General features: G+C 36.8%; 4 protein-coding genes across 6 annotated transcripts; 1 reads left to right on the top strand and 3 right to left on the bottom strand.

Moving 5' to 3' along the window:
- Positions 1-1,435: 1,435 nt before the first annotated feature.
- LOC137729132 (peroxisomal membrane protein PMP22-like) lies at positions 1,436-3,464 on the bottom strand. 3 transcript variants are annotated; one of them, XM_068467974.1, is made up of 8 exons: positions 3,339-3,464; positions 2,930-3,028; positions 2,530-2,631; positions 2,345-2,420; positions 1,962-2,032; positions 1,777-1,862; positions 1,635-1,669; positions 1,436-1,570 (listed from the first exon to the last, which is right to left on the bottom strand). In XM_068467974.1, exons 1-8 carry the CDS (start codon positions 3,408-3,410, stop codon positions 1,551-1,553), a joined length of 561 nt encoding a protein of 186 aa, XP_068324075.1. In that variant the 5' UTR covers positions 3,411-3,464; the 3' UTR covers positions 1,436-1,550. The 3 variants fall into 3 exon arrangements, with proteins under 3 accessions (XP_068324075.1, XP_068324074.1, XP_068324076.1); XM_068467973.1 differs by having other exon boundaries at positions 1,436-1,669; XM_068467975.1 differs by lacking the exon at positions 2,530-2,631 and having other exon boundaries at positions 1,436-1,669.
- A 2,768-nt stretch (positions 3,465-6,232) lies between these two features.
- Positions 6,233-7,626, top strand: LOC137727340 (probable F-box protein At4g22030). Its single transcript, XM_068466207.1, has one exon. It carries the CDS (start codon positions 6,233-6,235, stop codon positions 7,502-7,504), a length of 1,272 nt encoding a protein of 423 aa, XP_068322308.1. The 3' UTR covers positions 7,505-7,626.
- An 836-nt stretch (positions 7,627-8,462) lies between these two features.
- On the bottom strand, positions 8,463-11,518 carry LOC137727997 (aminomethyltransferase, mitochondrial-like). Its single transcript, XM_068466873.1, has 4 exons — positions 11,294-11,518; positions 10,057-10,631; positions 9,490-9,608; positions 8,463-9,149 (listed from the first exon to the last, which is right to left on the bottom strand). The coding sequence occupies exons 2-4, from the start codon at positions 10,615-10,617 to the stop codon at positions 8,603-8,605; spliced, it is 1,227 nt and encodes a 408-aa protein (XP_068322974.1). The 5' UTR covers positions 10,618-10,631; positions 11,294-11,518; the 3' UTR covers positions 8,463-8,602.
- Positions 11,519-20,083: 8,565 nt separating this feature from the next.
- Positions 20,084-25,019, bottom strand: LOC137729453 (L-ascorbate oxidase homolog). The gene is made up of 8 exons (XM_068468409.1): positions 24,641-25,019; positions 24,434-24,543; positions 22,531-22,801; positions 22,344-22,449; positions 21,864-22,209; positions 21,277-21,642; positions 21,078-21,156; positions 20,084-20,525 (listed from the first exon to the last, which is right to left on the bottom strand). Exons 1-8 carry the CDS (start codon positions 24,779-24,781, stop codon positions 20,313-20,315), a joined length of 1,632 nt encoding a protein of 543 aa, XP_068324510.1. The 5' UTR covers positions 24,782-25,019; the 3' UTR covers positions 20,084-20,312.
- Between the last annotated feature and the right edge of the window lie 870 nt (positions 25,020-25,889).

Here is a 25,889-nt window from a genome sequence, read left to right as displayed (position 1 = left end):
CTTATTATTTAATTGAATTCTATGACCAAACCAGTACCGTATATAAGTTAATATCACATCTTTAATAGAGATGAGATCCATCTGTGTTAATCGGTTTTATAACTTTATTAAAAATGTGGCAAATGTAGCTTTCCTTAATTCAAAATTATCATAAATTATTGGTCTACATTTTCCTAGTTTATCTCTCAATTTTGGTAATGGCCTAGTAGCCTGCTAGTGGCACTGCTCCTCCTCATACTCTGAAACGAAGGGATCTTTGTAGTGGTTCATTCAACTCCTAATTATTATGTAGTGGTTTTCTTCATTATTTGGAATAGTGCAAAGATGATGTGTTTTTCACAATAGCGGTGGTTTTCTTCTTTATTTGCATAACCTAAGTTCATGACCTATCTTTGTTAAAGTGTTTAATCTTTGAAAATCCTTCCTAGTTAGCTACTAAATTAGTATAAGTTTTAATTGAATTATTTCACAATCTTGTATTACAAGCATCTGACTTGGGGATGCACAACATGTGTGATTAGTAAGCCATCCCAAAGTTCATTTTATACATGTGTTTTTAAATAACAAAAACCAATTTCTAATATTCCAAGCGGAACTACAGCAAAGTATTATCCCATTAAGTGAGGTCGACTGTATGAATTCTAGAACACCATTACGCTCAATTTTGCTCCTAGTTTTGTTAGCTTTAAGTATTTCACGTCTTTTCTTAAGTGTAAGAAAATAAATTGATATCAAACTCGCTATTTATGATATTCAAACCTAACACTTATCATAAATAATGGAAACCCGATTTGACCACGAGCGTCACGGTCAGTGACTCGGTGCAACATTCAACACTTAGTTGAAGGTGAGATCGCCAACATGTTAGATAACTTAGATTAATATTATTCAAAGAACATTAGAGACTCAGTCATTTGCCCTCCAATCTCCATGCTTGTTTTATATATTTCTTGTCCCCTTGCTCTGAGAGCTTTGCGCTCTCATTCACATGCAATGCAATGATGCAAAGTGTGGTCTCCAACACCAACACGGTAAGCAAAATACTGCTTAGATTTGGAATCGTAGGCAGTTTATATGAAACGTGTATACAGTGTGTCACTATCTAAAGCCAATCACAATTTCATAAACGTTTTTATATAACAGCGAGTGATTAACTTGAGATATAGTCACAGTTAAAGGTGGCAAATCAACCAATTGGATTGTTGATGTGTACCTATTAAAACCCATTTAGTTTGATTTCACCTTACACTATCTTCACCACTATCAATCTCACTTCTATATTATGGTGATGTCAAATTAGCTGGGTCTTGACAGGTACTTATTAACGACCCAATGAGTTGATTTGCAACCTCTAATCACACTGTCATTCAAGTTAGACTGCACAACAAACCTCTTTGATTTGTCACATGCCAATTTACACTTGTTTGGCAAAAAATAATGAAAACAGATCACTCATTTTATTCATTGAAAACATTTTCTACAACATCCAGCATACAAGAAAAAGGGAATCAATATGAGTTCATAATTGTTCAAGAGCGATCATCTGTGAGCTAACTAGAATAACTCAATGGGGGCAACAAATCATCTGAGGCCAATCGAAAATTTTCATCGGTTTCACTTGGCTTTTGGTAATGCCACAGATCTTGCCTGTAAGTTTAGGAAAATTCCCCTGAAAAAAAAAAAAGGAAATTACAAGGCAGTTTGTTAACGAATCAAGAAGAATGAACTAAATGCATATTATCGAGCAAAAAGGAGGTTAAGTTTATAGTACGTTACCAGACAAAAGCGACCAAGCTGTGGAAGATGACACGGAGGTGCAGTGGCACATACTGGTGATTTATCCACCCCAGAACAGGCCAGAACTGCATTTCCACCCATCTCAAGGTTTTACGATTACGAATGCTTTTACATTTTCGTATGTCATAGTAATAGTATAAATCATAACAGGAAGAGAACTATACCGTCCACGATGTGTATTGAACCTTTGGGTAGTCCGTCTTGATTTTACTTTTCACTTGCATCCAAGGTCTTCCTGCTTTTCATATCTCCATTAGACAATTAAGCAACAAAGTTCACACCATCTGTCACACTAACTTATGCTAAACACTCGTATCTGTCCCACATGCTAGTGTGCCTCTTACAGGCTGCTTTCTTTGAAAATTTAAGAGCTGTTTGATAGATCAATAATATTATAATCTAATTTTTAAATACTACAACTTTAGATCTTAAAACATACAAATCTTAAGGGCGCATAGGTACTATTGCATTCCAACTGTATTTTTCACATGGAAACATTTAAAACATAAACAAAATATTGAGATCGAAGGTTTTCACATATACTTACCCTCCACAACCAACCCATAGTAAAGCATGAAAACCAAGTTATTCCAGGGAGAAGCCGTCAGCTGTTCCACCAGCACCTGAAATCATAATTTCATCAGGAATATTAGAATGACCAATACGTTCTTCCACTTTTTTTGTGGAGGCGGGGGAATGGAAAATGGGAGCATGAAGGAAGGTATAGCCTGCCTTCTTTGCTACTGTTTTTGAATCCTTCTTCCCCTTGAAAATCTTATCTAGTATGGTATGCAGGAAATGCCCAAATGGTCCAAGATAAACAGCTCCTAGAAGCTGCATTTAGAAATGCTATACATGTAAAATATATGCCACAGTAGTTATACACATTAAAACATCTTAGCAGATTTACAATTTCATCAAACCAAACTTCTCATAGACAACAAGAAACTATATTATCACCGGAAAACAATTGTAATTATGGCTGCAAAATATAGCAGATTTACAATTTCATCTAACCAACTTTACTGCTTTCGAAAATCCCTCTTTCTATCATATACAGTATGCATACATACACAGATCAAAGATACAAACTTTTATAAAATCGGCGATATGGAATCCTAATAGAACTTACCACTTTGAGAAGGAGCCGCCTTATCTGAAGTTTCTGAATGCCGGTGAGCTTCTGCGACACTATGTCACTGATCGCTGACAAAACCCCCGCTGTAATTGCCTGTTCAGATAACAAACAAAGTGAAGATCACCAAAATTTCCCAATTAACAACTTGTTACACTCATATTATTCAACTTGAAAAACCAATTAACTACTAATCACAATTAAGGAATATGAGCTGAAAATACATCATCTTTGAAGAAACCCAGATGAGAAAGCAATCTAAACATACAAAAAAATTCAATCTTTGGGGGTTTCCTCAACTTTCTCGGGAACCAAACAGCGGTTTAAAAGATAGAAAACAGAGGAAATCAAGATATCCCAGAAAAAAAGTAAGACCGATAATTTGATAAAAGGCATAGAATTTAACCTTGGTTCTGAGCGGATGATGCTGAAGCTGAAGCAAGTACTGCTGCAACCCCTTCTTTGCAATCGACCCCATCAGAATTTCCAACTTTGAGAGGAATAATTGGGTGTAATCAATTTTCTGTTGGGTTAGGTCCATTGATTATTCATATCAATCTTTTTTATTAAATTATAATAAATATAATTCTTTATTTATAGATTTATTACTCTATTGCAAGACGAAACATAAGAATAAAATTTTTTGTTTACTTCATATTTCAAATTTTTTTTTTTTAAATCAGTTGGTGGTTTCGTCACGGTAATTTCTCTTTCAGGGGTTGGAAAGACTCATAAAGACATTTCGCCTCTCTTGGTCACCATCGTGTGATTCACCAGCGTCACAAGAATTGAGTCCGAGACGAGATTAAATTATGTTTTCATTCTCTTTTAATTGATAAAGAGAGTTCTCTAAATATAATATATAAATTTTAGTAAATTACTTTTGTATATATATTAGACCGTAATTTGTAGATAAAAACATTCATAAGTTAATAAACTCAAAGCATGAAGTGGTAAGTTAAGCCACAACTCCACCACCGATTCAAGTGAACGAAATGAGATTAGTACAAGTTTTGACCAAAAACAATAATAATTAAAGAAAAACAGAAGAAGAAAGATTGCAAATAAAAAATTAGAATCCAATACGTTGAGGTTTGAAAACGAGTAACTGGGAGACCTCTTCAAATTGCAAGTTTATTAAGATTGACCGAGAAAAATCAAGTTATGAAGAGAGACCTCTTCAAATTGCATGTAAAATTTTGAAATTGACCAAAACAAAGAGTAGATAATTATTCAAATATTGCATGAGTGAGAGTGAATCAATTGCAATGGTGGACGAAATATGAACCAAAAAATAAACATACATTTGAGCTATTAAACTTCTTCATCGAATAATATTGACGGTATTTTGTTTTGTTGAATTTGACATTTTTTGTCAAATATTAATGATATTACTTAAAAGATGACGGTCATAAACTGCCTTAATAGTAAAATGGGTCTAAAAAAGCACAATAATTATCCAAGAAATATGTGCATGAAGTATTAATGAGCTAATGTGATAGGGACGCAGAAATTCTCTCCATAGCAAAAGAAACACGCCAAACTCCCACAACAACTACTCTCTCCCTCCGTCGCTATCTCCTTCTCCACACATTACCGTCATCAGATCTGCATTTCTATGAAGCTTCAGGCCTCTACCCATCTCTCTTTTTTCTTCCGAGTAAAATCCAGTTCTCAATATATTGGGACAGTAAATTAGAAAACTTGAAAGATTTTCATGGAGGTTTTTTGAGACAAGGGAAAGAGCGGAAGGATGAGGGACAACGTGCGGCGTGGGTTAGGGATATCGCAATGGCGTGGGTGAGGAATTCACTTTGAGCCGCACAGTTTTACGTGAATGGTTTGAGATTATTGGTTTGAAGGTCCGGAGAGAATCTAGTTCCAATATAATAGAAACCACCACTTCATTATGGATTGTTTACGTGACAAATTAAATAAATAAAAACAGAAAGAGAAGTACGCCAATTATAAAACTAAAATATCTGTAAAATATACCGTTGAGGTTTGAAAACTAGTAGTTGGGAGGGGGCACTCGGTCCACCCAAAAAATAGCATGCAGGTGAAAAGAGACAGATGGACCACTTCAAATTAGAGGTCAGAAACTTGTACGTTGGACTTTAGATTAATAAAACCAAATTGTTAATTACCTATGCCATCACTATACGAATATACATTAATTAGTGGTGAACACAGGTATTGTCCATGTTTCGGTTTATTCCATTATATTATGTGTTAATCCACATGTTTATTGATATGTAAAATACCATAAAATAAAATAAAATAAAATAAAAAACATAATAATACAATGTCATGCTACTCTCTGTTGTTGTAATTGTATTATTTTCTTTCATGAACTTTCAGTTCGTATCTCACATGATATAAATTTGTCAAACTTCGTTCATTGATTGTTATCATTTGTTCCGCAATATAGATGTGATATTGATTATTATATATTATGACATACAAGTGTCTTGTACTTAATGGGTGACGAGTTAATAGATGAAGTGCGAATTGGGTGATGTGAGTTGCAAAGCGGACGTTTGGAGGGAAATGAGATACAGTTGCAAAAGTAAGTGTGAACTGATACTTTCGTGATAATTCAGAGTGCGGTATAATAATTTAGCAATTGGTAAAGCAATGTTAATTGTGTGTGCATCGAATTTTATATTAGTATAAGTTTTAAGTCGTGTAACGTCTTACCTATGCTAATACGTACTAACATGTTTGCATGAAATGAGAGAGAGAAGAGAGATAACGAGTGAAGGCAATGCAAAATAGTGGACCAAATTTTGAAGAGGAAAATTAAAACAACAAGACTTCGCTGTTGAAATTTCGGCAGGAGGTCTTGCTTATACCTAATTTTTGGTAGACACATGTTTAAGTTTTGATTTTTTTAATCAAAACTTGAATACGTGTCCATTTGAAATTGGTTGTAAGCAGGAATTCCTGCTGAAATGTTTAATTAAAACTTGAATACGTGTCCACTCAAAAGTAAATGTAAGCAGAAATTCCTGCTGAAATGTTTAGCAGCGAAGTTAATTCCAAATTAAAAAAAGAAGGGAATGGGTCACGCTGCAGCAACAGGTCAACCAATAAACCAAGTCCAGTCAATAATTTCCAAATCTGACCCCTTCTACCCTTTTCAGTTTTCGGCTGTCTCCATATATATATACCCACCACGTCTCACCCTCTTCCTCCATTCCCAACTCTCGCCTCTCCTCCTCCTCCTCCGAACTGAAAACCCACCTCAGATAATCTGCTCTCAACACTTTAACAAAACACAGCACCCCAACCAATCAAATGGCTTCCCTCCAAACTTCATCTCTCCTCTTCTCTTCTCCCTCACGTTGTTCTTCCTCCAACAGAACCATAAATGCCGCCATTCATGTCCCCAAGCTCCCAAGAGTCCGCTTCACTGTCCCCAAACAAACGACGAAGCTCGTCCTCGAAGGCCTCCAGTTGAAGGAACAAGTTCTGAAACACGAAAACATCGATTTGTATCATAACAATGAGTCTGCAGCAGCAGCAACTCCTACAGCTTCCACAGCTCAGCTCTACGCGCTCTTAGAGGCCGTGGCGGACAGAGTGGAGATGCACGCAAACATTGGCGAGCAGCGCAATAACTGGAACGCACTCTTACTTAGCTCTATCAACATGATCACTCTCTCCGCTTCCCTCATGGCCGGAGTTAATGCAGCCGCTGGAACGTCCGTTTTGGCATTGAACATTTCATCGGCTATTTTGTTTTCCGCAGCCACCGGAATGCTGCTTATCATGAACAAGATCCAGCCTTCGCAGCTCGCCGAGGAGCAGCGCAACGCAACGAGGTTGTTCAGGCAGCTCCAGAGTGAAATTGAGACGGTGTTTGCTCTTCGTGATCCTACTGAGAAAGATGTGAAGGAGACAATGGAGAAGGTTTTGGTTCTTGACAAAGCTTACCCTCTTCCGTTACTTGGTGCCATGCTCGAAAAATTCCCCAAAAAATTTGAGCCGGCTGTTTGGTGGCCTAGAAATGTTGTTCAATCCCAAAATCCAAGGAAACTGAAATCCCAGAAGGGAAAGAATGTGAATGGATGGAGTGAAGAACTTGAAAGTGAAATGAGAGAAATTATTCAAGTTGTGAAGAGCAAGGACATTGAAGACTATGAGAGATTAGGGAGCTTGGTTCTAAAGATCAACAAGATTTTGGCAGTTTCGGGCCCTGTGCTTACTGGGATTGCGGCTGTTGGATCCGCTTTTGTAGGCCATGGATCAGCCACTGCCGCGGTTGCAGCAGTGGCTGCAGGCTCGTTGGCTAGCGCAGTGAATGCTTTTCAGCACGGCGGGCAAGTAGGGATGGTATTTGAGATGTATAGAAACTGCGCCGGCTTCTTCAACAAGTTAGAAGATTCAATTGAAGCAGCACTTGGAGAACAAGACTTGGAGAAGAGAGAAAATGGGGGGATTTTCGAAATGAAGGTTGCAATGCAGTTGGGAAGAAGCTTGGAGCAGCTCAGAGAACTTGCATCGAAATCAGCTTTGTATCGTTCGAATGGAGAACCCATAGACGAATTCGGCTGCAAGCTTTTCTAAGTAGTTCATCAGATTTGTACAAACAGAAAGAAAGGAAAAATTCTTTGATTTCTTTTAGTTACTTTTAGAATTTAGCAATTCATTTGATTCTTTGTACAATGGTGTAACATACAAAATCTAATATTAACACTCAAATTTTCACACTACAATTTGTTTCTTAATTCGTCTAATTAAGCTTTGTTTGGCGTCAAACAACCCGGCTTTGCGCTTAATTAGTGTTATTGACTTTTTAAACATAATTTTCATGCCCTAGTTGGGGGAGGAAGTTCTGAGTTCTGATCATGCTTACCAGAAAACTGCCTAGATTGGATGGCTTAGATTGACCTGAAATGTTGACTTTGGGGCACTGCCTTACCTTTGATTTGTTGACTTTGATAAGCGACATTCGGGTCAAAATAATCTCCTAAAAATTATGTTTTCCTTTTGGTCAAAACAAAAATAATATCATTATGTTAATTTTGAATCGGATCCTCTTTGCGAGGATCTCGGGAATCCGTTAATCTTGTCTGTTTATTATATATCGTGCGATTTAAAATTAAACACAAAAAATACTTCACAAAAATTGACTGCACAGTGTACGATGAACTGACATGATTCACAAATCCTCAAGATTCTCACCAAAATGACCTGGAGAGGATCCTGTTGGGTTAATTTTAGCTGTGAAACAGTAAATAACTACAGAAAAAGTTCATCCATGTCGGCAGGAAGAATCTGAATTCAGATCTTCTCCAGACCTCGCAGTCAGGAGCCGACGAACCAAGTAATTCGGACCATCTAAGTGAGGGAGAGCGAGATTCGAACTCTTAGTTTGTTGGAGGTGGATCAGTAGGACGGGGTAATGGGAGTCATAGGATTTAAAATGACTGGTATAGATTTCTTGGTCCCTTGGCTCCCAAATGCGAGATTCAAAGAGGATCTCGATTCAAAGAATCTACCATGTAAATATGTTACCTTGAAGAAAAAAATGTATTCCATTTCATTCCAGATTCATAAGCAAGTAGAGAATGGAAATTAGCATTGACAGAAACAGTCAAGTTTTATCAAGAAATCAAAAGGGAAACCGATTAGAAACCCGATGACATTTTCGTGACATTTGAATTATGATGGCTTGTAGTATTTTGTAGGTACGAAAGGCATTTTCGTGACAGCTCCATCATAAGCCTTTCCTCGGACAATGATCTTAACTTTGGTTCCGGCCTTGTGTGATCCAGACTTCACGTACCCCATCGCTATGTTTTTCTTCAGGCAGGGGCTAAATCCTCCACTTGTGACTTCCCCAATGGTTTCACCTTTCTCGTTCTGAATCTCGCTGTGGCTTCTAGCAGGTGGACCTGATGAGATGAAACCAGCACGCCGGATTTTAGGACCTTCCTCGAGTTGCTTGAGTATTACCTCAGCACCAAGAAAGCCGCCCTCTGCCCTTCTTCTCTTCCCTATGGCCCATGTGAGTCCAGCCTCCACTGGTGTTGTGTGTTGCTCCATATCATTGCCATATAAACACAACCCAGCTTCCAGTCGGAGACTGTCACGAGCACCCAGACCTGTCAGCCTCACCTTCCCCTCGGATTTCTCCAAGATTGCCTTGGCAAGATCCACTGCATTCTCATCAGGAACCGAGATTTCAAATCCATCTTCACCGGTGTACCTAAAATTCTCAGTGAAAAGTGCAATCCAACATCAATCACAGCTCGCTCCAACAAAACAGTAGAAATGGCAAATTCTTATATCAACAAAGAAGAGCACATAACATAAGAAAATTGCTTCACCCATCATCTTCAATGATTTTCTTAATGATTATATGAATGCATACAGGGCAAATAGAAATGACTAACTAGAATCTGAGCACCCACAAAAAACCATAAAATGATATAAACCAAGGGTCATCAGCTGAATTCGCAGATGGCAACGTCGCAATAATCCCCACACTGTGCAAAGTAAATTGCTTGCTTTGGGAAAAACCACAAAAGAGATGGGAGGAAACATACCCAGTCCTTGTGAGAAAGCAGTGTGCACCATTGATTTCCAAAATTCGGAACTCTCCAAAATATAACTTGCTCAAATCCTCTTTTGTCAAGTGTTGAAGGGTTGGGGCAGCAAGAGGACCCTGCTCAAAAAAAGGGAAAAAAAAAAACTCTTAGTGTTACTCTCAAGGAATATTTTGATCAGCTATTGAATCAAAATCAAACCGTGTCCAGCCGTGAGCCTACTTCATTATCATAACTGCAGCAGTTTTAACTGATCGAACTATTGGTCAAATCAATACAAATAAGTTTCAATTGAACTAAACAACCTATCTTCTAATTGCAGCTTGAATTTCTTTTAAACTGAATTTTTTTTTTATGTAAGAGAAAAGGAGCAGTTACTGAATCAGACAATTACAAATTCAAATGCAGTTAAATCAGACAATTTCCAGTATGCAACACCGCAATCACACACGCCAATTCTATCAAATGGGCAAGTGAATATCTCGAGAACACGAGTATATGGCAGATTCAGTAAAATAACAATATGAATCAACAAAGAAGAGTGAATATTTGAATCAAAGGATTGACCTGGAGAGCTAGAAGGGATCTCTCATCATGGATGTGCCACGAGACATCTCCCCCTTTAGCCTTGAATGCCTTCATATGCTCTTCAATGTGAGCAAGATCTTTATCCCTACATCCAGCATTCACCACCAGGTATATGTGGTCGTCAGTAACCTTGGTAATCACAGAGTCATCAATTGCCCCTCCCTTCTCATTTGTAAAGACAGTGAGTGTCCCCGTTCCAGGGGCAAGCGAAGCAACATCAGCAATGACAAGCTTTTCAAGGAAAGAAATGGAATCCTTCCCCTTAAGGCTCAGCCCACACATATGGGAGACATCAAACAGACTACCATTCTGCCTGCAGTTTATGGTGGAATCGATGATTGAGTCCTTGTACTGAATAGGCATTCCCCATCCAGCGAAAGGCACCATCTTAGCGCCATTTGCAACATGGAAGTCATAGAGGACTGTCTTTTTTAGCTCAGCTTCTGAGGCAAAGTATCGACGAGCTACAGCCTTCTTATCACCCTGAGCAATACGCCGGGTGATTGACTGGCCAAGTTGCCACAAACCCGCTCCTCTCATCTTAGCAGAAATATCTGAGACACATAATCAATCATAGTGACTTTTAGGTTCGTGTTACAAAATCGAGATAGGTCTGCTTTACTAGAAATGATATGCCTCCATAACTTGTCCTACAAACCAAACATATCCTAAACGGGCACCAAAAGTTCAAGCCAAATCCCCATAACTCAAAAACAACAACAATCACCACTCGGTTAGACTTTGTCGTCACTAGTTGCTGCGACGAAGAAAGTAACCAGAGATAAATCGATCGAAAATGTTGCATTGCATTGCATTTCATACAAGTTTTGTTAGTGTGGTTTCATACAAGTTACGTACCAAATTTTTGAACTTGGAAGTCGAAGGTCATCCAAATGGTATAAAAACACAGAGGAATTGATCAAGCAGGTCTCTTTACAATACAATTTTTAAACTTTGCATTTGAGAATCCACCAAGGCAACATAACAAGTTTTAAACCACTGAAAAAATGCTAGCAATCAATCAGATTCTATTACAAAAACAACAAAACAATTGAATCTCACACAGATCTCCTAATCTCACATTATCTAATCTGGAGAGAGAGAGAGAGAGAGAGAGAGAGAGAGAGAGAGGCATCCAATAAAACATTCCCAGAAAAACATACCCAATGAGATGCAATTACAGAACATGAAGAGAGAGAGAGAACAAGAAACTCACATGCTGAGATGGGTTATCTTCTACGTTATCTGTAGTTCTTCAGAAACAAGCAAATCTGAGACTGAGAGCCCAAAAGAGCATCTCCAAACTCAGAAAATGGTGGGTTTTATATATTTCTGAGTGAAAGTACGAGATAGTCAGAGACAGAGAAATTAAAATATAAAGGAAAAAACGAAAAAACGAAAAGGGTTGGTGGGAGGGTATGTATGTAGTGGGTGGAGGAGGGTTTTCCTTCCTAATCGAAATCGAGACAGCACGCCATCGTTAGTGAGTGGTGATATCACAACCTGACAAAATAAACCCCAATCCCCTTGTATTCTACGATCATATCGCTTTCTTCACTCGCTCTGTGGGTCGGATTCGGGTTTTGCCCGTTTTATATTCCTGTTGTGTTCATGTAAATTTAGGGTCTATGACACGCAATGTTGATTTTGGACTAATGCTTTTATTAGGAAACTTAATTACAATAAGAATGTAAAAGGTAATAGAAGTGGTCAACTTGTGACTCTTTACGTTTTAGATGATTTTCGAGGAGAGATTTTACTCTTCTTCAAGTACACTGCATTTTCAGATCGTATCAATTTATATTTTATTTAGTTAACCGTATGAATCAACATTTAATTGATGATGTGGTAATTGGGTTACATGTTTCTAAGATGCATAGGTTTCAATGGAGATAGAAATTGATGAATAGTTATCGTTTTGGGGTGTAGAATAGAAGCCAAAACTCCACAAGTCATTTAGTTTTATGCGGTAAGTATAGCTTCTATGTCAACTCATAAAGAAATTACATGCAATGCTAATTAGTCATCAATTTTACGACGAATTAGACAATTGTACAACTTGTTGACATAGTTAATATAATTTCAGAATCTCATGGTATGATGCGAAAAATTTGAAACCTCATGAACCATTGTGATTCTCTAATACAAAGTCTCACATACAATAGCAAGGACTTGTATTAAAGAGTGTAAACAAGTGTATGTTTTGTGTAACTCCAAGATCAATCTCAGTTAATATTGCCATAACAAAACAAAAATTAAGAACAAAACAGGGAAAATTCAAATTGGGTAACTTAATTAATTATTCCATATCTAGTAACCATGTATACATGGTATACTCAAGGCGATCCACCATCAGCTCCCTGCCCTTCAACCACCCCCGTTCCAGCTGCAGCTCCAGCCCCAGCTCCAGCTCTGGATTCAGCCCCCGATGCAGCTCCGGTACCAACACCAACGCCGTCACCATAGCCTACTCCTACTCCACTTCCAAACCCACCACCAAAACCAACTCCTTTACCATATGGATATCCATAACCAGGAAACTTGTGATGGAAAAATGCATACGTCTTTTCATCATCTAATTTAAATGCACCGCCGATGCTACCCTTGTTGTTCATTGCAACGTCCCTCCCAGCCTCCGTGGTGCTAATGAGTGTAGCTAGAACACCCAAAAGCACCAACATGATCAAAACATTAGCAGCAGCCATGATCTCAAGTTTTTAGTTCTTAGGTGAGGAGTAATAAGTAAGCTAAAGATTTGTGTGTATTCGATTTGGGACATTTCACTTCAGGTTGGGTGACGGAATTTATAGGTTGAAGAGCAAGACTAGAGAAGATGGAGGTTGAAATTAGGGAGATCCACTTCATGTACGTGAGTAACCTATATTTTTGGTTTATCAACAACACAACAACCCCACGTATTGTTTGTGTGTTTGCATGAGAATTGGATGTTTTCTTTCCATTTCTAACCTCTATTATCTCTAATGGAGTTGAGAGAGGTTATTGAATTTGTATCACGCGTGGTTTGAAAGTCAAATGTAAAATCACACCATCGACATTGCACGTTTTGTGACGTTAATTTGAAATGAAAATTTTCAAGTCATGTCGTTTGCACAGAACTATTTGTGGATCACTACACTACAAAAAAAATTGACACAATAACTACTGATATTAGTTGTACAAATAAGGTGCATAAAAGCATATAAGTGACTAATTGGGTTATTAGCCACTCATGCCTTTCACTCACTCCATTTCGTACAGTTAAATGTTAATGCTAGTGTCAATTTAAGGTATCCGGTCGTTAATCTAATTGCACATGAAGCGTAGATTGGAGGAGAATACTGAAAAAGAGGTACTAATTAACTCTAGAGTCACTTTTTTCAAGTTTCTACATTGTCTGCATAAAAATGTGCATGATGATTTTAAGTACCAAGAGTGAGCTCAAGAGAGACATCATTCGCATCTGAATTCCCAGCTGCTTTGCTGAACCTCAACAGCTCACGAGAGGCTTTCGATGATGACGCGTTGAGTGATAGAGACATTATTCTTGCATCATATTCGCTTTTGGTACTGCCTAAATCTTCCAATTCCTTATGATTGCTCTCCTGAAAATTCAGACATATGGAATGGAATATTAAAGAACTGTTCAGAGCCAGAATTTCATAGGAGGGGGAGAGAGAGAGTACTTGTCCAATATTATCAGTGCATCTTTTGAGTAGATCATTGTCTACGATGAAAGAACTTGGTGCTTGATAGGGTAGTACTAATGGCTTCGTTTCATCCTTCCTGTAAAAATCATGAATATAAATCTCACATAACTAATAATGTTAATTAGGGAGATAAAACATAATTAATTAATTTACAATTACCTTTTCGCCAGAGGACTGGTGTTCTTGGTATCAAGGCCTTCAATGTAAACAGGTTGAGCAAAATTGATTGGCTTTAAGAAGTTTGAGTTGTTTGAGTGCTCAGAGACCTGCAACATACCATTCTTCTGTGCTGCCAAAGCAGCTGCTGCAACAAAATGTCAATTTAATTATTGGCTAGAGCTTGAGATTTATGGTATTTTTTATGATTGCACATTTTTTTAAATGAAAAATAGAGAAGGAGAAAAAAAACAAGAGACTTATGTTGTAATTAAATCAATTAGGTCAGCGAGGGCATGCATGTATTTACATGTGTACCTTGTATGCCTTGCTCATGCTTCATACTCCTGTACATCTGTCCATCGTCAAAAACCTCAACGTTAGAAAGAATGAAAAACGAAATTTCAAAGTAATTAAGCTATTCCCTCCCCAAAATAAATAAGTAGAAAATACCAAATTTCAAAGTAATTAAGCTATTCCCTCTCCAAAATAAATAAGTAGAAAATACCAAATTAACGAGAGATTATTTTACGCTTAACAAGATCTAGCTATCTAGCTAGATCGCCAATTACCTGAAGATGGCTTTTAACGTGTGATATGTTAAGGCCTTTCACATTCATGATCTGTAAAACCATCTTTGGGGTGGCTCCTGTAATTAATTAAACACAAAAATAACATTTTAATATAACTTTACTCTATATATAGGCTATGTGTGTGTGTGTGTATCCGTGTGTGTAGGGAAAGAAGCTAAAATTACTTTGTTCTCCGCCAAGCCTTTCAACTGCATGCACAAAACAGCGGTGAAGATCAGGCGTCCAACGAAGCCGAGGCATTCTGGACCGAACATAAGGTCTCACCGGAGTCGATGATGACAGGGATGATTTCGACAGGCTGCCGATCATCTGACGATGACGGCCGGCGGCCGGAAAATGGTGGTGGTAGCCGTGGACTACTAGATGCTTCCCTTGAGCTGTGCTTCTATTAGGAGTAACACCATCACCGCCGTCAAATGATGACGTGTGGGGTTTCTGATCACCATTGTCAACAGAAGAAGAGGGAGACCTCTTAAGAAATGAGGAGCTCTGGTGATGGTGATCATCTCCTTCAATCCTCTCCATTGCCTGATCTTTCATGTTGTAGAGAGAGAGAGAGCTAGCTATATATGAGATGGGGTCTCAGGGAATATATATGAATACAAAGATGACCAGTTGGACTCTATTGCTGAAATGTGTCTTCTAGTGGCAGCTTTTCTCTGGTTCAAAGGGACACAAAATTTTTAGTCCTTAGAGTCTCAATTGGAAAAAAGGAAAAAAAAAAAAACGCCCACAGAGAATTTCAGACTTTGCAGTCCTGCGCAGGTTGTGGTTTTATGTTTCAAAGTGCCTTCATGATTGGGTGAAAATGAAAGGTGAAATGTGAAAAAACCATATATAATATAATTCAATCTTAAGGTTCTTGGTGATATAATTTTTCTTGATTGAGTAACTACCTAGATAACACATTCTCTGGGTCTTTTTACACATTATAACTTGGTAAAAATACAAGGAAACCATTATTTATAGGTTTCTGGAGCTGCCCAGCAATATATATTTAAAACAGAAGAAATTTTTCAGTGTGTCGGGAACACAACTCGATATACAAAGTGTAATAATACAAGTAGTTGAATACTTGAAAAAAAAAAAAACTTCCAAAACACTTGTTGTATCATACTGTATTATCCTAAAACAGAAATGATTAAAAAGTAGAGTAAAGTCAATATATAATATAAATATGTGAATAGAATAGAATATGGTATGGGAATCAACAAAGCAAACGTACGTTATAACAAGAAAAATAAATGGGGGTTGACAAGAAAACAAAGGAATGGCAAACATCCGTTATAACTTATATGTATGAATCTAATGGGTGACATGAGCAATTGCATCTTCAAAGGGAAACATATACCAAACCACCCAATAAGTTTTCAAACCTCTCCGTCCTCAATCCTCACCAGTCAAGTGATAGAAAATTTTGATAAGGTTCTTTAATTTAGTGAGACTGGCTGATTAGAATAACTCTTATAATGAGGAAGATTAACGTGAAGTTGAATAAAAAAAGTAAAAAACTCTCACGGTAATAAAAGATGTCATACTAATAACGTGGTCGGAATTTCTACCCAACTATACTGAGTCAAGCCCCCTCTCCCGAATTCCAGCCGACAAAGACTTTCACTCCTTCACAAAGTCACACAGATATTTGTTCAACTAATTAATTAATGGATGACTCAAAGTCTCTCAATTCTGAAATGCAAGCAAAAGGATGGAACCTAAACCTCATTCACACACAATGCACGCCATAGAAATAGATGAACACAAAATAATGAATAAGCTTGAGAGAGAGAGAGAGAGAGAGAGAGAGAGAGAGAGAGAGAGAGAGAGAGAGAGAGAGAGAGGGAGAAATAAAAGTAGAGAGGGAGAAATAAAAGTTGAAACGTAGACATGCTTCGCATGTCGGGCATTGCTAGCAGGGGGACACGTTGGGGGTGAAAACGTCATTTAATGGGGGTTATGTAAGCACATCTGCATTGCATGCAGAGTGCAGTTAGGGTTGTGAAATTTCGATGGAATTAATTAAAAGATTTGTTTAATTTATTTATTTGAATTTATTTATTTGAATTTATTTGTTTGGAACACAGACAAAATGGCTGAAACAAAATTCATGACATGGCTGGAACGTGGCCTCCATGGCCATACTCGTTCAGTAACAGCATCCAAAAGAAAGAGAAGGCGGTTTCAAATTTGGAAGAATACTCTCTCTCTCTCTCTCTCTCATCAGAGTGTTTTTGTGGCAGTGTCATACATTGGCAGAGCCGCAGAAGCATGGACGTTAAGTGTTGTGTGACATCCTAAGCAATTAAAGCCATTTTTTCTTCTTCTTTTTATTCTTTAAAAATAATAAATAAAGAGTTTTTCTTTTGTAAATGTATAAATAAAGAGGGATGTGATATAACACATCATTTTTTACTTTTCACACACCCTTCTAATTTTGGACCGTCGGATCAGATAAAATGAAAAAAATCAACGGACATAAATTAACAAGGGGTGTGTGAGAAGTAAAAAGGGGTGTGTAGATAGCACACCCCAATAAAGAAATCTTTGGTTAAGTTAAGTAAGCAAAACGAATAATGATGGTGGAATGCAGGGCTGGGTTCGGTTCAAATCGATTCGATTTTTTGGTAACATCGAAATTGAACTGAAATTTCAATTAGGTTCGGTTTCATTTTTTGTTTGTTCCATTTTTTCAGTTCGGTTTCGGTTTTTTTTTCTTTTCAAAAAATGAAAAAAAATTGAAATCTAAAATTTTAACATCTCCAACACAATCATAACAAGATCGAAATTGAACTGAAATTTCAGTTCGGTTCGGTTCCATTTTTTTTTTTGTTTCGTTTTTTCAGTTCAGTTTCAATTTTTTTTTTTTTTTCAAAAAATGAAAAAAATTGAAATCTAAAATTTTAACGTCTCCAACACAATCATAACATAAGCATATTTAACGCTTGACGAGAGATGATGGTTGGGACCTTGTACCAAGATATGCTATAAACACATTTAACGTTTGACGAGAGATGAAAATGCGGAAAATGAAACTGAAAGGATGATGCTGCAGAGAAAGAACCACTGCAAATGCATCATGGCTATAGGAAAAGTTTGAATTGGATCCCTTCAGAAGGTAGACATATCCCAAAGCTCATACTGAATCGTATAATATCAGTAACGCACTACCAAATGATTGAGATGGTAGGAAGAATCTACTCCCAGAAATAATGCTGCAGAAAAATGATACATTCAAATTAAAACACATGCGTGTCAGAGAAAGTATGGCAGAGGATGTCATCTCCTTATTATATGCTTAAGAAAAATAATGCTCTAGATCTATATATGGTTCTATACACGCTTAAGAGAAATAATACAACTTGTGTTACAATTTAAATAGATAATTAAATTAAAAAAATTAATTTAATTAAGAGAAAATTAGAATTCCCTACACTTTTCTAATACGCTTTAAATTAAACATTGGTTCTATTTTGAAATTTGATTAGGACACCTAAACAATAGCCATGTCAGCATTTTTATATTTTTTTAGATTACATGTAATTATTGTGTCTTTTTAATTTAAAATGTTAATTATTAAATTCCATATATAACCTTTTAGGTTGATATATTTCTGGCCTTTTTTTTAGGAAGCCAGTTTCTTCTCCCACGTTTGAGCCGTATGGTTTCTTCTCCCAATTCTCATTTTTGAATTTTGAATGGACTTATCCATTTCAATTTGCGGTTGTTTTCACTATTTTATATTGATATCATGTGAGATAATTTGACGTATTTTCTATTTTCGGAGGCTTGAGACTGGTACGTTCAGATAATATATTTAAACGTACTGCATACGTACCAAGACAATATATAAAGTAACGTACCAAATATGTTTTTTTTAAATAAATATAAACGTAGCAAAATAATATATAAATGTACCAAATACATACAAAAAAGAAATATGAATGTACCAAATACGTACCAAAAAGATATATAAAGTAACGTATCAAATATGTACCAAGGAAAAATATATGTTTAATCAAGAGGAAATATATGTACCAAATATGCTTTTTTTAAAATAAATATAAACGTACCAAATACATACAAAAAAAGAAAACAAACATACCAAATATGTATTAAGAAGATATATTAAGTAACGTATCAAATATGTACCAAGAAGAAATCTACGTTTCATGTGTAATTTGAAAGACTTTTTATTAAAATTTAATACTACAATATTTATCTATAAGATTTTAGGAGTTTTGAGATATTATCTAAAAAAAATTAAAATGTATATTAAATATAATGGCAAGTCGCATTCATGTGTATTTTGAAAGACTTTTTATTAGAATTAAATTCTACAATATTTATCTACAAGATTTTAGGAGTTTTCAGGTAATATCTAAAAAAATTAAAAGGCATATTTATATAATGGCAAGTTGGGTAATTTAAATTATAAAAAAGGCTACTTCTAATCCATGTGGCACCTAAATTGTAGGAAAATGTTTAATCAAAACTCTAAAAGGCATAAATGTTTAATCTCAAAATTTTAAAACCTAGGCATCTGTATCAAAACCTCCCTTTAATTAATTCGGTTTGGTTAGGTTTCTAGACCATTGAAACCGAAACCGAAACCGAACCAAAAGAATTAGGTTTGGTTCGATTTTTTCAATTCGGTTCGATTATTTCATTCGGTTCGATTTTTTCAATTTCAGTTCGGTTCGATTTTCAGTTTTTTTTAATTTCGTTTTTTCGAACCCAACCCTAGTGGAATGAATGAATGACTAACAAAGTAGCAAACCAAACTTTGTCACACAGCGAGGAGACTCAACAGGCCAGGGCCCCAACCAAAGCATAAACATATAGAAGCTGTGTTTCGACCCAAAAAAAAAAAAAAAAAAAAACCATATAGAAGCTGAGTGTCGATGCTACTGCATTGCTTTGGTCGCATTTAGGGTTTAGGGTTTACCGCCCATGCTGGTATTTGGTTATATTTTCTTTTTCATGGGGAGAAATTTAGTAATAATTATGCCCCTTGAATTCATGATATCCATTCCATTTGCTCTGTGGACTTTGAATCTTGTTATTAGTTCACATAACTTTTTATAATGTATCAATTTTATTGTGTTGTCTAGCTTTAAAATTAGGATCAAAGTAGAACTCTATACGATGGAAAAATTATAATATGTAAAGGCAAATTGACACACTCTAAAATTAGGAGGGTTCAAGGTCAAATAAAAGTTGAAAAGATAAAACTGAAATAAAAACCTGAGTTTGTAGGGCCTTGCTAAATTCTCTTTAAAAGAATATATAATTAAATTCAGATTTTTAGCTATTTGAAAATAATTTTGTTTGTTTGTGTACCCCTCAACACTATCATTTCTCTCCCCTCACCTTTTGCTTCGGGGGAAGAAAAAAAAAAAAAAACCATTTTTTGGCTTTTACATATTGCCCATAAAAAAGAATTGCCAGCAACGAGATTTGACCCTAAATCTTGATCTAACGAAAAAAAACGATTCTTACCAACTCAACCAACCCTCGTTGGCAGTGAGCCTTTATGTTAAATCTCAATTTAGGATGCATATTTATATAGCTTTATTACTCTGAGTTATTGAAATAAATAACCCATCAAGTAATGCTAATTATGGAACAAAAAGAAGAAAATTTCTGGAAGCTCAAGAGGAGCTCCTGGTGAAGTGAACTGTTACAACTCAAAAGAATATGCTTAGTCCTCGCCTAAATTAACTTAAAACTATGTCATCCTCTCGTGACCAAAAAGGCGATCAGTTTTGGGTATTTCAGAATTTCAGAGAGGCCTAGTGTGACGGCCTCTCGCCCTTCCACAAAGAAGGGCATTTCTTGGAATTGGGTATTCATCTCTCCATGAATGTGCAGGAGAGTACACTCTCAGATAGAACTGCTGCCCCAGGTACTGCCTCGCCCAATTTTGTGACCTGACGTTCCACATTCCCACATTGTCCAACGCTATGTAGATTGCAGTCCATGCCCTAGGATACACCTGCATCCGAAATACCAATATGTCAGACAAACCCAACAATGTTGGGGTGGATTACATGCATGAAACAATTATGGCGTTTTTACTTATAAGGAATATAGGAAATCAGAAAATGGAAGCAAAAATCGGGAAATTCGAAATCGAGGAAAATAAGGAATGAGAATTAAATCAACTATTTCCCACAGATGATCTCATCCCTGGTTTTGAGAGTGTTTGATTAGTGATTTTAAGGTGGGAATTGCATAATTTTTTATTCCTTAAGTATATTAGTAAGCGTCGAAAAAGTCAGGAATTGAAATGATTGCCGTTCTCATCCCCAATCTTAGTATAAGCAAACATTAGTATAAACTTCAATTACAATAATTGGTGTAACTTTTCATTGGTATGTAGTAACTTGTGAGATAATCAATCAATTTACGTTCTAAAAAATGCATGTTAATTCATACTATATCTTAAAGTATAAAAATCTTGTTGTGCATCCAAATTATAACACGTGAATTTGTAACACCAAGTGACAATGTTCACGTATCATTCAATCTCCAATACTTCTCATACCTGAGTTGTGGAACGTGCAACTGTGTCTCTCAAATTGTAACGAGCTCTACTTGCAGGTGTCCATTGTCCTCCTTCCATCCTACAGATTCTCCCACCATTCTCAAAATTAGTTAAACATAAAAATACCAAGATTTAATTTAGGCCTGTTCTTTGAAATGAGGAAATTACAGAAAAATCCAAACTATGTGCATGATCTTACCCCATCACAAAGAATGAATAGCCATCAATGTGCCATGACTGCACAGTGTCTTCCCAATTTTGGAACACAATCTCAACGTATTCCCGGAAATCAGCGTGCATCACGGAGGTCTGGAGGTAGCCGCTTCCGCCTGTGGGGTTGGTCGCAATGCTTCCAACGCTGAAAACTCCCTGAATGTTGAAGTAGTCAGCAAGTTTCAAGGGAGTGTCTGGTTGAACATATGAGACACTGTTGACAGCATATCGCTGCTTGCCATTGATCCAAGGAGCAGAGTTTCCAAGCATGATTGTCCTGGCTGGTTTGATCAATCCATAGTGGTAGGAGCCTTGCGGATTAGGCCTTGGCCCGCTTGCAGTCAAATTCCATCTGATTGTATTGAAAGAGCACGGAAATGATCAATGTGAGAAAAGATACCACTCTCATATCCAATAAAAATCCCTAACAAATACGAAGAATTTCTTCCACGAAACGGAAATGCCATTTGTTGGTATTTTAAACTAGTCATTCAATATCATGTAGCAGAGTTAAAACACATGACAATGCACGATTAGCTTGAAAAGACAATATAGCAAAGAATCATAATGTACCTTATAGATCTCGCTTGGCTTACAGACCAAGCAATCTGTGTGGTAGGACCCCAAGGGATAGGACCCGAAACACCCTTACGCGAATTGCTATAGTGAAGAACGGCTGTTGTGGTGAGTACCTGGCGGGTGAAGCGTGAAGACACAACGACGTAGTAGTCCTGCACAGGCTGATTAGCCGTGACCAAGACGGATAAGGACTGTCCGAGATGGATGTCAAGGGAGTCATACGTGTTCTGCAGTGTATGAGATCCTTCCACCTCAACAAGTTTCATTTTGTGTCCTTGAATTCTGAAGTTAATAGATGTCGTAAGCCCCACGTTTGATATCCTAAATCTATATGTCTTGCCTGCAAAACAAATTGTTCAAACAATGAGGTGCAAATTTGCCTTTATTCGTAAGCACAGCGAGACGGTTACAATACTGTCTTGGTCAACTAGCCTAATTAACGTTAGTGAAGAAGTGAATTTCATTCGAGGATACCTTGATCAACGGTGAATGTGTATCCGTTCCACCCACGACCGTTGATGAGAAGCCCGTCAGGGTTGGGAAAAGCTCGACCTCTATCCAAGAAGCCTCGTCTCAGTATCTAACATTTCCAAAACATGACTTCAAAGTCTGAATTTCAACGTTTTATGTGACAAAAATATGAGTTTAGTAGGTTAATTACATAGTGATTAGTCTTGAACCAGTCGCCTGCCAGCACGGTGAAGTCTCCAGCAGGAGTAGGGAAAGGAACGGGAATCTTAGGACGGCTCCAGATTCTGATGCCACCAAACCCTCCGGCGGCTTTGTGGAACTGGAGGGACGGAAAGTAGAAAAAGCTACCAATCTGATCCTTGACTTGGATATTGTAAGTGAAGTTCCTCCCCGGCGGGATTGGGCAGGTTGTTCCAAAAACTCCGTCCTGCCATGAGTTCCTTCTCTGCTGTATGCCATCCCTACAGAAGAATCACAGGACATGAGAGTCGGATTGAAGCTAAATTGTGGCACTTCAACGGTTACTATTAAAATGCAACTTGATCGTAGATAAATTTAACATTTGTAAGTTTAAAAGGGGTTACTTTACCGTCCAAAAGCTCCAACAATTCTAGTCTGATACTGAAATACAATTACATGTTATAATCAATATGGTATTTAAGTACACGTAGATATTCGTTAACATCATACCTTGTCATCCACTCATATCATAACACGTCAGTTGGTTATACCTTATAATCGTACTCCACTACCAAACAATAATTTTTCTAGAAACTAACTAGTACATTCAACTAACAGTCCCTTCCCAACCTTCAGTTTCTTTCTAACACATTGAATGTGAGGCTGAAACCTTCTCCACCTCTCTGAATGCAAAGTTAGACATGAATGCTAGTTTGGCTTGGGGTTGGGGGTAGCTGGTGGCTTGTGGGGCTCAATAGTAAATGGCATTATTTGAATGCCAATATCTTGCACATTTTTTTCTTGACATGACAATACGATACTACAAAGTTACAATCTACTCTAATTTACATAAAGAATGACTAAACTCGAGCATAAGGGTATTTACGGAAAGGATGACCAAACACTACAAAGTTATAATCTACTCTAATTTACAAAAAGAATGACTAAACTCGAGCATAAGGGTATTTACGGAAAGGATGACCAAACTCGAGTGTATGGAAGGAACACCGAAAATATACACTATCTAGGTCTGCGTAAACTTAGATTCCAGCCCTTTGTTCATAGAATATAAATGTAGGTGTGGTCCTGCGGATGAGAGAGATCTAAGCATGTGAAGGATCAGATCTCACCACACGAGGCCAGACTCCAGTTGCCTCAAGTATAATATTTTGATTATTCTCATGCACTTGAGAAGGCAACATGGGATAGATTATTAACGAATTTAAAGCGATATTTTAGTCTAAATTATTCTAATTTGCGAAAAAATTATATTAATCTAATTAACTGGTTTAACTCACATTTTATATGGTTGAGAGATTGGAGGTGGTTTAATTTGATAACTGAGATTTAAACATTAAACAGCATTCTTAAACAATGGCAGATCCTCAATGAATGTCTGTGCCATAACTTAAACAAAACCAAACCGACAAAAAGATTAAACGGTAAAGATGCTTAATTTAATCATTTTTTAACAGTTTTTTTTTTCCTGTACATAATTTCCCATTGATTGTTGAACTTACCAAAATAACCCCATCTTCACGTGCATAATAGACGCGAGATTCTACTTATTTGGCATGTATGCAAGGAGATATTAGTCATTGTGAAATAAGCAAGTGGAAGAATATTCTGATAAGAAAGTTTCGAAGCCATAGATCTGGGCAAAAACTTTCTAAGTTTCGACTTAAAAACGTATTCTTGGCATTCTGTTTGGTAGCTGAGAAAGCGGAGGGAAACAGAAAGGAAATTAGAAATTTGGAATTACATGCTTTACTCAAAAGAACCCATTTGACAGAACAGAGAAAGGAAAAGAACCCCAGATTCAGAATGATATTCTCTCAGTTTCTCGGGCAGGAATTTTCTCAGGAAACAAACAGAATTAGGGAGATAAGATGACAGAAGCAGAGTATATTTACCAAGAAATGAGGAATGGTTCACTTAGGTAGTTGAAGACGCTGATGACCAAGTTATCGTTTGTCACAGCATCGATCTGAGGCCCTGGAAATTGCCCATTAATCAAGATCCCCTGCAGAAGCACTTCTTTTAATTAAAAAAGCACTTTGAAGATAATGGCTTTCTGCCTCATTTAGTAAAAGAATAGTTGGAAAAAGCTGGAGATGTACCTGTTGCTTAACACCAAGCGGGTAAATGTCACCATAAGTGACTTTCCAAGTGAAAAATCTATAAGGGTCTTCGCCATTGACGCCATTGACGAGAAAAAGAACCAAGAAAATGGAAAAAGAAAGAAGCTTGCAGTCTCTCATTTTTCTCTGCAAAACCAGAACTTGTTGAAAGAATGTGGCTTTGTTTATAATGTAGATCTAGAGAGAGAGAGAGAGAGAGAGAGAGAGAGAGAGAGATTGAGAGAGAAAGCATTCAAAGTAGAAATGGTGAAGACCAAATCTAACCGTGAATCTTTCTCAAACAATCGCTTTCAATGTTCACCAATGTGGGCAGTGCTTCTGTGAGCAGTGCTTCTGTTTTTGTAAGCGAGCAAGAGAACAGTAGAAGATGACTTTGTGAGCTGTTAGTGGTTTACGGTCCAGTGCGTGAGATGGAGTGGTGCATGTGAATATTGGGTTTTTTAATGCGCCAATCATGGACCGTTGAATGTCGAGTGAGCCCTACCTGGCATACCGTTGAATTTGAGTCCAGTGTCAAATCCTCGCATAGTATTATTCATTCACGTATTATAATATAATGATGTAGATTATATGTCATGAACGATCAAAGGTTTAACGTTAATCAACATATCTACGTATTATAGCGTGAATGAATTGATAATACCAATTATCAATGTGAACATCAGATCCAAAAACTTGTGCATGAAGATGAAAATAAATATAGTTATTATAACCCCAGAGATATTGCATATTAAATCCACAATAAAGTGTGAAGGAGGAATCTAATAGTTTAAAACCCAAGAAGCAATGAGTTGAAGAAAAAGAATTTACTTATTACAGTACTCCGCCACTTGTATATGACATAAGTATATTGATAACTCTAGGATCGTCACACTAAAAAAAACTTGTCCAAACTTTAGGGCAAACTTTTATTGAATTAGGGTTAAAGAAAATTTTTTTAATACATATTTTTACTGAATTAGGGTAAAATAATAGAATTGGATTTATGTGGCTACCCCCTATCACGGGCACCCGTAGTTTTTATGTAGTTCTGGACCTGCAGCCTAAATGACAATGAAATGAGCTGTCATGTTATACCATAATATATATATATATATATATATATATATATATTTATAGTTTGTTAGATTAAGAAATTGACAGAGTTCGAACTCATACCGTGATGCAAGGGTAAATTATTATAATAAAGGGCCACTTGCATAATATATTTTACTTAAATATTATCCTT

The sequence above is a fragment of the Pyrus communis genome, chromosome 3 (genome assembly GCF_963583255.1).
Source record: "Pyrus communis chromosome 3, drPyrComm1.1, whole genome shotgun sequence".
NCBI classification, from domain to species: Eukaryota; Viridiplantae; Streptophyta; class Magnoliopsida; order Rosales; family Rosaceae; genus Pyrus; species Pyrus communis.
Note: the sequence above shows the minus strand (reverse complement) of the source record. Positions and strands in the feature narration are given on the sequence as shown.